Source organism: Hyperoodon ampullatus, assembly GCF_949752795.1.
Source record: "Hyperoodon ampullatus genome assembly, chromosome: X".
Taxonomy (NCBI): domain Eukaryota; kingdom Metazoa; phylum Chordata; class Mammalia; order Artiodactyla; family Ziphiidae; genus Hyperoodon; species Hyperoodon ampullatus.
Window position 1 is genome coordinate 74,685,458 of NC_136913.1, and position 13,272 is coordinate 74,698,729.

Genomic DNA, 13,272 nt, shown 5'->3' on the forward strand with positions numbered 1-13,272 from the left:
ATTGGAAGAAGGCAACTGATTTCTTGATTTCCCCCTCAAGATACAAGAAATGAGTTGAATTTTTGGCCACATTCTGGTCTATCTGTAGGCTATGCAACAAACTAATTTCAGTATTGCCTAAATCAATGCTCAGATTAGAATAGCAGTATGGTTTGGATGCCAAGTTGGAAGCCATAAAAAGTAGGGGCAGGTACAATAGCACATGAAAATTGCAGGACTACAGACCCATGGATACCTTGGGGCAAGCGATTATAGTCAAAGGTATGCAAAAGAATATCTAAGGTCTGACAAATAAGTAGAGGTGAGACTTAGAGAAATTACTATATGTATAAGCAAGTGTGTATATGTGAGATTGGAATAAAAAAAGCACACATGCAAGTCCACAGAGGTTCATTCTCAGAAAAGTCCTGAGAACTCAACTTTCATGTTGGGCTGATTAGTGAAATACTTCCCCCACACAGAGCCATTATGCAAATATTAGGGAAAGTGGCTGTTTTTCCAAATACCCAATTTTAACAAAAGATCACAAGGAAACATGGCTCATTCAAAAGGGACAAAATAAATATCAGGAAACTGACCATAAAGAACAACAGATTTTAAAAATTCTAGACAAATAACTTAAACAACTTTCTTAAATATCCTCAAAGAGCTAAAGGAAAACACAGAACAAAGAACTAAAAGAAATCAGGAAAGCAACATATGAACAAAATTAGAATATTAAGAAAGAGATAGAGATTACAAAAAAAGATGCAAACAGAAATTCTGGACATGAAAATTACAATACGGAATTGAAGAATTTACTAGAGGGCTTCAATAGCAGACTTGAACCAGCAGGAAAAAAACTGTGAATTTGAAGACAAGTTATATGAAATTTTCAAATCTAGAACACAAAGAAAAAAGAATGAAAAACAGTGAATGGAGTCTTATTGATTTAAGAGCCATCATCAAACAGACCAATATATGCATACCTGAAATCCCAGAGAGAGAAGAGAGAGAAAAGGAGCAGAGACCTTCTTTGAAGAAACCATGATAAAGAATTCCCCAAATTTGAGGAGGGATATAGATTTAAAATACAGGTAGCTAAATGAACTTCAAATAGGATAAACCCAAAGAGACCCAAACACATTGTAATGAAACTGTTGAAAGTAAAAGACAGATCAGTTTTGAAAGCAGCAGAAAAGAAGTGACTCAACACATACAAGGAATCATCAATAAAATTATCAATAATTTTCTCATCAGAAACCTTGCAAGACAGAAGGCAGAGGGTTGATATACATTTGTCCTTCAGTATCCATGGGGAATTCATTCCAGGACCCACCACAGATACAAAAATCTGTGGATGTGTTCAACATGTGGAACCCAGGGATATGGAGGGCTGACTCTATTTAAAGTACTGAAAGAGGGCTTCCCTGGTAGTGCAGTGGTTAAGAGTCCACCTGCCGATGCAGGGGACACGGGTTCATGCCCTGGTCCCAGCAGAACACACATGCCGTGGAGCGGCTGGGCCCATGAGCCATGGCCACTGAGCCTACGCATCCAGAGCCTGTGCTCCACAATGGGAGAGGCCACAACAGTGAGAGACCCACATGCAAAAAAAATAAATAAATAAAAACGTACTGAAAGAAAAGAAAAATATCAAATGAGAATTCTATATCTGTAAAAATGGTCCTTCAAAAATGAGGGGTAAATTAAGATATTCCCAGATAAGCAAATATTGAGAAAATTTATTACAACTAGACCTTCACAACAAGATATGTTAAAGGGAGTCCTTCAAGTTGAAATGAAAATATCCTATACAGTAACTCAAAGCCAAAAAGTAATACATAAATTTCTCAGATAAAGGAAGATGCATGACTAATATAAAAACCATTATTATTAATATTGATTCATAACACCACTTTTTATTTTTCTACAGGATTTAAAAGTCAAAACCACAAAAAAGTGATTATAAATCTATGATAATGAGTACACAATACACAATAATGTAATCTGTGATGTCTATAGCAAAAAAGGTGGGGCATAGTTGTAAAGGAGTAGAGTTTTTCTATGTGATTGAAGTTAAGTTGAAATCACATTAAAATAGATTGTTATAACTTTAGGACATTATATGTAATCTCCATGGTAATTACAAAGAAAATATATTATACTGACAAATGGAAATGAGGAGAAAATCAAAATGTTTCACTACAAAAAAATATCAACTAAACAGAAAGAAAAGCAGTGATATGGAGTAAGGTACAGAAAAGCTATTATAAGACATACAGAAAACAAAGAACATAATGACAATTTTGTCCTTCCTCATAAGAAATTACTTTAAGTATAAATGAATTAAACTCCTCAATCAAAAGACATGGATTGACAGATTTTTTTAAAGGATTGGACTATATGCTGTCTAAAAGAAACTCACTTCAGAGTAAGTACATTCCAGAATGGAAAAAGATATTTCATGCAAATAGCAACCAAAAGAGAGCAGGGCTAGCTATATTATATCAAACAAAATAGACTTTAAGTAAAAAACTTTTACAAAAGACAAAGGAGGTTTTACTGATAAAAGGGTCATTTCACCCATAAGATATAATAATTATAAAGATAGAAGAAACAAATATCAACACTCCTAAATATATGAAGCAAACATTGACAGAGTTGAAGCAAAAATTATGTGGATCTACAATAATACTAGGAGACTTCATTACACCAATATCAATAACCCATAGAACAACTGGACATAAGTTCAATATGGAAATAGAGGATTTCATCGACTTTGTAGAATAATTGGACTTAACCTATATAGAAAAAAACAAAAACAAACAAACAAAAAAGCACCATACAATGGAAAAATAAGATTTTTTCTCAAACGCATGTGGAATATTACCATGGTCAGACCATATCTTAGACTGCAAAATGTCTTAATAAATTTTAAAGATTGAAATCTTACGAAGTGCTCTTTCTGATCACAGTGGCATGAAAATAGCTATCAAGAGTGGAAGGAAAATTAGAAAACCCACAAATGTGTGGAAATTACAATACACTTTTTTTCACTTAAATTTTTTCTTGTGATTTGGGTTGGGGTTCTAAGATAAGCAGATTTTTTTTTATTGAAGGATAACTGATTTACAATAATATTAGTTTCAGGTGTACAGCATAGTGATTCAAAATTTTTATAGATTATGCTCTGTTTATAGTTATTATAAAATATTGACTATATTCCCTTTGCTGTACAATATATCCTTGTAGCTTATTTATACAATGCACTCTTAAACAACCAATAGGGAAAAATGAAATCACAATGATAATTAGAAAATATCTTGAGCCAATGAAAAGATGTATCAAAATACCAAAACTTATCATAAGCAGCAAAAGCAGTGCTAAGCAGGTAATTTTTAGCTATAGATGCTTACATTAAAAAAGAGAAAGGATGTCAAATCAAAAAGCTAACTTCATTCCTCAGCCACTATGGAGAACAGTATGGAGGTTCTTTAAAAAACTAAAAATAGAGTTACCATATGATCCAGCAATCCCACTCCTGGGCATATATCTGGAGAAAACCATAATTTGAAAATATACATGCACCCCAGTGCTCATTGCTGAACTATTTATAATAGCCAGGACATAGAAGCAACCTAAATGTCCATCAACAGAGGAATGGATAAAGAAGTAGTGGTACATATATACAATGGAATATTACTCAGCCATAAATAAGAACAAAATAATGTCATTTGCAGCAACGTGGATGGACCTAGAAATTGTCATACTGAGTGAAGTAAGTCAGACATAAAAAGACAAATATCATATGATATCACTTATATGTGGAATCTAAAAAAAAATAGGTACAATTGAACTTATCTACAAAACAGAAATAGTCACAGATGTAGAAAACAAACTTATGGTTACCAAGTGAGAAAGGTGGGGGATAGGATAAATTGGGAGATTGGGATTGACATATTCACACTAATGTACATAAAATAGATAATAAGAGTCTACTGTATAGCAAAAAGAAAAAGAAAAAGAAAACTAAATTGAAACAGAAGGAAGGGAATAAGAAATATTGACATGGAAATAAACAAAATCAAGAATTAAAAAATAGAGAAAACCAATGAAACCAATAGTTGGTTCTTTGAAGGCATCAACAAAATTGGCAAACCTTAAGTTGCATGAAGAGGAAAAGAGAGAAGACTCAAGTAGCTAAAATCAGAAATTTTAAAAAAATTGTAATTACTATGAGCAACTGTATGCCAGCTTTGGGATAACTAAATGAAGTGGACAAATTCCTAGAAACACACAACCTCACAAGAATGAATTATGAAGGAAAATAAAATATGAACCAACTTGTAACTAGTAAAAAGTGATTGAATCAGTAATCAAAAAACCTCCCAACAAAGAAGAGGCCTGGACCAACATGGCTTCACTGGTGAATTCTACAAAATATTTGAAGGGGAATTAATAACAATCCTCCTCAAACTCTTTCAAAATATTGAAGAGGTGGGAGCACTTCCAAACTCATTCCATGAGGTCACCATTACCGTGATTCCAAAACTAGACAGACACTACAAGAAAAGAAATCTGCAGACCAATATTTCTTATGAATATAGATGCAAAAATCTTCAACAGAACACTAGCAAATAGAATTCAGTAGCACATTAAATGGACTATAAGCCATGATAAAGTGGGATTTATTCCTGCAATGTGAGGTTGTTTCAACATATGAAAATAAATTGACGGAATATCCTATAATTAGCATAGCATAGGAAAAACCAATCATCTCAATTGATGCAGAGAAACATTTTACAAAATTAAATACCCTTTCATTATTTAAAAAAAAATCAACAAACTAGAAAAAAGAGAGAAGCTACCACAACATAATAAAGGCCATTGTAAAAATCACCATATCAGTGGTTACTGAAAGGTTTTTCTAGAAGATGAGGAACAAGACGAGCATTCCTACTTTTGCCACTTCTAATCAAATGGTACTGGAAGTCCTTGCCAGGGAAATCTCTCTCTCTCTCTCTCTCTCTCTCTCTCTCTCTCACGCACACACACACACACACACACACATACACACACACAGGCATCCACATAGGAAATGAAAAACAAATATTTCCCAGCAAGAACTTCCCAAAGCATATTCCTCCTTTAGAATATGCCCATCTCCAATACATGCTGGAGTATACACAAGGACAGCTAAGATAATTAGATATTGAATGTTTGATTGACTCAATGTGAATCAAACCATTTATTGAACAGAGGAAAGATTAGGATAAGTGAGTTCAGTGAAACCTGAATGCCTTCCATTCTATGGTGCCAAGGGATTGTTCCTTTCTAAAAATATAAAATAAAAAATAAGCAATTTTTAAGGATATTCATATCCTATTACCCTAATTGTCCATAGAGTATTGTGACAGAATGTCCAAAAGAATCCTTAAAGGTTAAGAAGATTTGCAGATGGATCATTTATTTGAATTGCACAGACAAAAAGCCAGTAATGTCACCCTGGGCCAATTGTCTTCAAAGAAACACAGCCTAAATTGTGTGAGGGGGGACCTAAAACTAATTTTAACAGGTGAGTGGAAAATGATGCTTGGAACCTAGAATCATAACAAGAAAAGTATGTTCATCTTACCATCAAATTTTTAAGCTTCTTCTCACTGTAATCCTCTATGTGCTTGAGTTAGTACTTAAATTCCACCATTGTATGAGGTTGAAAAGACATGTAAACAGCTTTCATTATTGCAAATTCAACAGTCATCACATTTGCCTAAACAGTCAAAGGGTACAAACTTCCAGTTAGAAGATGAATGAGTTCTGAGGATCTAATATACAACATAGTGACTATAGTTAACAATACTGTGTTGTATACTTGAAAATTGCTAAGAGGGTAGATATTAAATATTCTCACCAAACACACACAAAATGGTAACTATGCTAGATGATGGATATTTTAACTAACCTTATTGTGGTAATCCTTTCACAATATATATGTATATCAAATCATCACATTGTACATCTAAAACTTAATGTAGTATGTCAATTATATCTCAGTAAAGCTGGAAAAATGATAAAAGATGGAAATATGTTTATTTTCTTGATGGGAATGACATATTATAAACAATGTTATGGAAGTCTCGGCCTTGAGATTCTTCAAGAAATATCTCTGATGTGTAATGAGTACTCCATGGAGAAGCTTCAGAACATAATCAAATTTGAAAAGTATTTTGAATCATGCCTACAATTTCATGCCAAATGGCATAATTGTGATGCCAATAAAAATCAAAGAAAGAGGCTCGTATCTTGAAGTTTATGTTTGTGAATATAAAAATTAGCACTAGCCCTACCATTGAACCATGCATAGTCACATCCACGGTTACATTCCAGACATCAGTAGTAATCATGACACCTCACTTTAATAGAGGTTAGGGAGCAGTAACAGTGAAATATTTAGGATTGGTGGGCAAATTTTAAGTTTACTTTAATTCTATTTATTTATTTTAGAAGTAGATGTGCCCAAATTTCTACTGGATTTTTGCACACCCACTAGGAGAAAAGAATATCTTCTCACACTTATTCCCCTTTTAGATTAGATATGCAGCATCCTGAAGAAATGAATCATAGCAGATCTGAGGAGCACTTCCATGCTGTAAACCATGCGGAACAAACCCTTCATAAAATGGAGAACTACCTGAAAGAGAAACAATTGTGTGATGTGCTACTCATTGCTGGACACCTCCGAATCCCAGCCCATCGGTAAGTATCCTTATGCAGACAGATCATTTAATGACTATAGCTAGCATGAATGAGAAAGAATCAGTCAATTGATTACGAATTGGAGCATTGAGGAAAATAGATTTTTATGTTTTTATATTGAAAAAGCACTAGCCTATATGATCTGTTTCCCTGTGTGATATTTAGAAGAGCCAAACTTTAGAGAAATTGATGAAGAGAAACAGCCCAAATTGTCTAAGCAAAATCAACTTACTTAATTTACCGTTCTAATTTCACTACACTTTACTGAACTATGAAAGATTTATGCAGAAAACATACTCATCAGTGTTAAAAATTACTGACTATATTTCATGTTTTTTTCAGTGGGATTATGGGCTGATTTAACTTCCTATGAAACATTCCTAATTCCAGGTTGGTTCTCAGTGCAGTGTCTGATTATTTTGCTGCAATGTTTACTAATGATGTGCTTGAAGCCAAACAAGAAGAGGTCAGGATGGAAGGAGTCGATCCTAATGCACTTAATTCCCTGGTGCAGTATGCTTACACAGGTAAGTGCTTGGCGTGTATTAACTCAGTCAGTCCTCACAATAACTCTATATTATATAGTCCACATTATTATTATTCTGACTCTGCAAGTGAGAAAATTGAAGGATAAACCAGTTAAGTAAATTTCCTAAAGTAGTAAGTGGCAGAATCAGTATTTAAAAAGTAATATGAAAGAGCAAGAGGTAAATAATATGCTATAAAATTTTTGACCATGAGAAAATAGAGCTATTTTAACACAAAGCTACAAGAGCATGTCTCTCTTTCTCTCTTGAGAGGTGTGGGTACATTCTTGTTTGGAAAAATGAGAGTGGAAGTGGGATATTCTAACTCTATAGATTTAGTCTCTTCTTTTGAAATAATAAAGTCATATTTAATCAAACTATGTAACAAAGGTAACAGGATGAGTTTGTGGGCCAAGAAATATTTATTTATTTATTTATTCATTCATTCCAACTTTATTAAGGAATAATTGACAAATATAATTGTACATACTTAAAGTATACAACTTGATGATTATATATATATATATAATGTATATACACATATATGTGTGTGTATATATATACACACACATGGATATATATATATATATATATGTATATATATATGTATATATATAGGAATGATTACCAAGATCAAGGTAATTAATTCACACATCATCTCATGTAGATGACTCTTTTTTTTTTGGTGAGACTGAATAATATACACTCTCAGCAACTTTCAAGTATGCAGTATCCAATACCGTATTATTAACTAGAGTCACCATGCTGTACTTCTTATCCTGAGAACTTCTTATAACTGAAAGTTTTCAACCTTCAATCTACATTTCTCCATCTTCCCTTTCCCGCCCCATTCCACATACAAGTGATCCCATACAGTATTTGTCTTTCTCTGTCTACCTTAGTTCAATTAGCATAATGCCCTCCAGGTTCACCCATGTTGTCACAAATGGCAGGATTTCCATCTTTCTCATGGTTGAATAATATTCCATTGTGTGTGTGTATATCACATTTTATTTATCCATTCATGTGTCAAAGAACATTTAAATTGTTTCCATATCATGTGAATAATGCTGCAATAAACAAGAGAGAGGAGCTATCACTTTAATATCTTGTTTACATTTCCTTTGGAGTGGGATTGCTGGATCACATGGTAATTATATATATATATATATATATATATATATATATATATATATATATATATATATATATATATTTTATTTTTTAGGAGCCTTCATACTGCTTTTCTTAATGGCTGAACCAATTTACATTTTCACCAAAAGTGCACAAAAGTTCCATTTTCACCAAAGCCTCACTAAGATTGACTATCTCTTCTCTTTTTTATAATAGCCATCCTAACAAGTATGAGATACTATCTCATTGTGGTTTTGATATGCATTTCCCTGATGAGTAGTGCTGTTGAGCACCTTTTAACATACCCACTGGTCATTTGTATGTCTTCTTTGGAAAAAAATTTCTATACACGTTATTTGCCCATTTTTAACTCGATTATTTGTTTTTGTGATATTATGTTGTATGAGTCCTTTACATATTTTGTATATTAAACCCTTAACATATATATGGTTTGCAGATATTTTCTCTCATTCTGTAGGTTTCCATCTCAATTTTTTGCTTCCCTTGCTGTGGAGAAGATCTTTAGTTTGATGTAGTCCCACTTGTTTACTTTAGCTTTTGTTCACTGTGTTTTTCGTGTCTTACCCATGAACTTATTGCCAAGACCCAAGGAGCTTTTATGCTATGTTTTCTTCTATGAGTTTTATTTTTTCATTCATTGAGAAATAAATATTATTCCTAATAACCAGGCCAAGTTTCAATGTCTACAGCAGGTGAATCTGAGAATAGTTCATACTTCTCTGAGTTTCATAAAATATAGTCAGGGCTCTTCCTTCAAAATCCAGGATAAGAAACAACACAAGAAAGTTTGCCAATGGGCTGGATCCCTTTACAACACATTTTAGAGGTTGAACCGAATACATAGCAGCTTACGGTTTTTATTATTCTTTTTTATGGTTATGCAATCAGATAGAATTCATATTAAGGTATTTTACAAAGCAAAATTATAAAATAATACTTTATAGTTTATATAATCCATATAATATCATTCTTTATAAATTCCCTAAGCTTGGCTAAAACAGAAATATAGGAATATATCATATCAAAATAACTTAAAACATTTGCAATAATTCATCAATAATTCTTGCTTCAAAAATAATACAGATATATCAATATAAAGGAAACAGCTTAAATTGCTCTGATCTTGGTTTTTAAAAATCTTTACAGATATTTTTAAACAGAATCTGTTTTTTATACCTAAAAAAATAATCATATAGGCAATTATTTAGCTGAGGACTCTTGGCAACAATTTATTTCTTTTAAGACAGTGCTGGACATTAATTCCAGGTGTAATATTTGAGCAAAGTCATCCTTATCAGCTAATAAATACAGATTAAAAAAATGGACATATAAGCTTAATGTTATTTACCACACAAATGACAGGTACCTGTATTGCCCATTTTATGATCCTTATACAATATGACATAGTGCTTCTTGAGTCATAATGTAGACAGCTTTTAATATTAGATTTAGATGCAGGTCTAAGATGATAAAGAAAGAAGAAATTGCTTTTTGTTGCAATGGTGGTACTCACTGTTCATTTGCTCCAGTTGTTTTTGATAATCTAGTATGGCTCCCTTCAGCCATCTTATTAGTGTTTGTACATACTCGCTTGCATATATTCACCTCAAAAGATATTCCCTGAATAGTTACTGTACACCAGAAAAAATAGCCCTATTAATGAAAGAAACTGAAAATTTTAACTATCTAGCATATTTATGTCTTACTTTACAGAATATAAAATCATTCTTTACTTTTTCAAACCATTTAGGTGTCCTGCAATTGAAAGAAGATACTATTGAAAATTTGCTGGCTGCAGCTTGTCTCCTGCAGCTGACTCAAGTCATTGAAGTCTGCTCCAATTTTCTTATAAAACAGCTCCACCCTTCAAACTGCTTAGGGATTCGATCGTTTGGAGATGCCCAGGGCTGTACAGAGCTCCTGAGTGTGGCACATAAATACACAATGGTAAAATCAATTGCTTCATGTTAACTTGTAGTGATAATATATTAACACAATGTCTAAACTAATTATATGTTTACTGATATGTATTTGTGTGTGTGTGTGTGTGTGTGTGTGTGTGTGTGTGGAGAACCATTCCAAGGTAAAAATTATAATGTTGGGATAAAATTAAACAGCAATATAAATTTACATAATTTTCAAATGACTTGCACAAAATAGATATTAGATAAAAATATTTGTCTGGTTGAGCTGTACACAAGCAAGTTTCACATTTTCAAACTAAAAAGATTTAATTAAATCTCAGAGCTTGGAGAAATGAAAATACTGCCAACAATTAAACTGGACAAATGCATATTTCAAGTAGAATCCACAGTAACAAGAAAACATAATTTCCCTGATGTTTTTGTACTATTAGAACTTTACTTCATAAAGTTGTACAAATTATTTCTAATGAAATTTATTGAGTTAGCCAAAAGGTTTGTTCAGGTTTTTCATACGATGTTATGGAAAAATCCGAACGAACTTTTTGGCTAACCCAATAGGTATCATTCAATAAGTAAAAAGGTAATATTATTGAATCACTATTAACTGGAAGAGCTTAAAAACTATCAAAATTAGTAAATCAGACAATTCTATTGAATGGACTTTTTATTTCTTAAAGAAAACATGTTATTTCTGTTAAAACAACTTGCAGTTCAATTCTTTAATTAACTTAAAATCCCTCTCAATTCTATTAATAATTATAATAAATTAAATGAACATGTTTGATGTGTTAATTCTTTAAAAGTTGCATGGGGTAAGACTATCTTTATTCAGTCAAGTGACAGTGACATGAAACATAGATTGTAGAGAGGCAAGTAAAAGTAGACAGAGGATATTAAATAAATCTTTACCATTCATGCTAATAATTCCCTTATGCAAAGAAGAAAGTGAACTTTTTAACCTCTGAAGCAGGGAACAACACAAGAGATGGATCTTTCTGTGAAACCAAATTAAAAGATAAATTTTCAAGCTAAGAAAATAGCTACATTTATTTAAGATTCAAAATTAAAGGCAAGTACATAAAAATGAACAATAGAGAATCACAACTAAAAACATTAAAATTAACAGTACAATTTTAGAATTGAGATGCATATAATTAAAAAGTGTTTCTAGAGTTTCATACGGACCTTAAATTTTTCAAACTTGTAATATTTGAATTCTCTAAAAAATTCTTGTAAAACTTCCCCTCTCTTGTTCCCACCCTTGGTCATTGTTCAAAATTTGAAGTTTTAAACATATTTCTGAAACAATACCATTATATGGAGAATCATATTATAATAGATTGACATTTTAACATGTCATTTAATTATGCTATTTATATTCCTATGTCCTAAATATAGATGCTATATAATCTATAGGAACAACAGTTCAAAGTTTAATCCTACCACAAATGCCAAACATGAAAACTTCCTGTTAAATTACTTAAATTCTTGAACTAACTATTAACAGTTTCCTGTCTGGTATCTTACTCTTGCAGACAAAACACATTCTGATAAACAGCTTGAGTTATTTTTGTTGCTCAAAATGAACTTGTCTTCCTTTTCCTATTATGTGACTGAAACTGAGTGTTAAAGCAGGATGTGCAAAAAAATGTAATACCGTTATCTCCTTTAATCCCTCTTTAGTTATTTTAGTATCTATTATAAATGCAGCAAAAGATGTCAAGATCTTGCTAAAATAATGCTTTTATAATACTGTATTGATAGTATAAAAATGCAAATAATTTTAATCTCTAAGAATAATGCTAAACTCTAAGGATTCAGTTACAGTCATTTGAATCATAAACTGAGTAAAACAGATTGCCCTTTCCAATCGATGTGATTGGGCCTCATCCAGAAATACCCTCACAGACACACTCAGAATAATGTTTGGCCAAAAGTATGGACGTTCCATGGCTCAGTCAAGTTGACATAAAATTAACCATCACAATCATATAAATAGTAGTCTACATCGATGAAACATTCAGCAAATATTCTATATTCATTGAATACATTTTGCAACAATGTAAGTGTGGATTTTAAAAATGAATACCAAACCAAGGGCACTCTCTCTCACACTCTTGTTGTTGTTTTTTTTTCTTTTCTTTCGTTGGAGAGTGGATAGAAAGAAGAATGAGAGATGGGGCCTTCCATAATATTTACACAGTTTCAAAGTTTACATATACTACCGGTAATGGGTAACCATAAGTTTTAGAGTGTTTTATCTTTTTCTTAACACTTTCATAAAAATTACATCATTTATGAAAGGCAGTTGCAGTATCGAACAAAATGAAGTAGACCTAAAGGCATAGGTGTGAGTGCATACTTAGCCATTTACTGCACAAAGATCAAACAATTCACATAGCCAGTTTTCTCATCAGAATAATTCCACCTCCCACAAGATTGCATTGGTGATGACTTAATGTTTGTGAAAGAAATCTGTAAAGTGTGAAGTGCTGTACAAGTGTAATGTATTTTTAGTTTTAGTACTAGCTCCACCATTTTGCTATAGATGAGAGGGTTTTCAACCAGGAACATCTGCTATAGTAAAATCAGCAGTTCTCTCTCAATTACTTGCATTAGTCACAAGAGGGCTCTTTGTCTAAACAGGCAAGTTAACTTGGAATTTATGGTATCAGAGCTTCCTGATGGGTTTATCAAACTTGATGATTCTTGTATGGATAATTTTGCTATTAGGTTAACTCAGTCCCACAATGACTAAACTCAAGGGCACTGGTGGTTCATTGGCAGAAGTCTTGCCTCCTACAATGACTAAACAGAGTGGAGCTGAGGGAGTGATTTGATTTATCCAGATCCTCCAGTTATTCAGAGGCTGTCTTAAGATGCTTCCAGAATATCTATTTATTGGGCAACATAAATTACCAGCTAGA

At 32.4% G+C, this 13,272-nt stretch overlaps 1 protein-coding gene across 3 annotated transcripts in view; it reads left to right on the top strand.

Annotated features, from left to right (window-relative positions):
* The window catches only part of KLHL4 (kelch like family member 4), a gene marked incomplete at both ends in the record, with an annotated part of 120,590 nt that overhangs the window by 58,459 nt on the left and 48,859 nt on the right, over positions 1-13,272 (top strand). For all 3 annotated transcript variants that reach the window (XM_079727822.1, XM_079727823.1, XM_079727824.1), the window contains 3 exons: positions 6,571-6,738; positions 7,129-7,265; positions 10,171-10,367. In XM_079727822.1, coding sequence (XP_079583948.1) covers positions 6,571-6,738; positions 7,129-7,265; positions 10,171-10,367 — 502 coding nt within the window. The remainder of the gene's footprint in view (positions 1-6,570; positions 6,739-7,128; positions 7,266-10,170; positions 10,368-13,272) is intronic.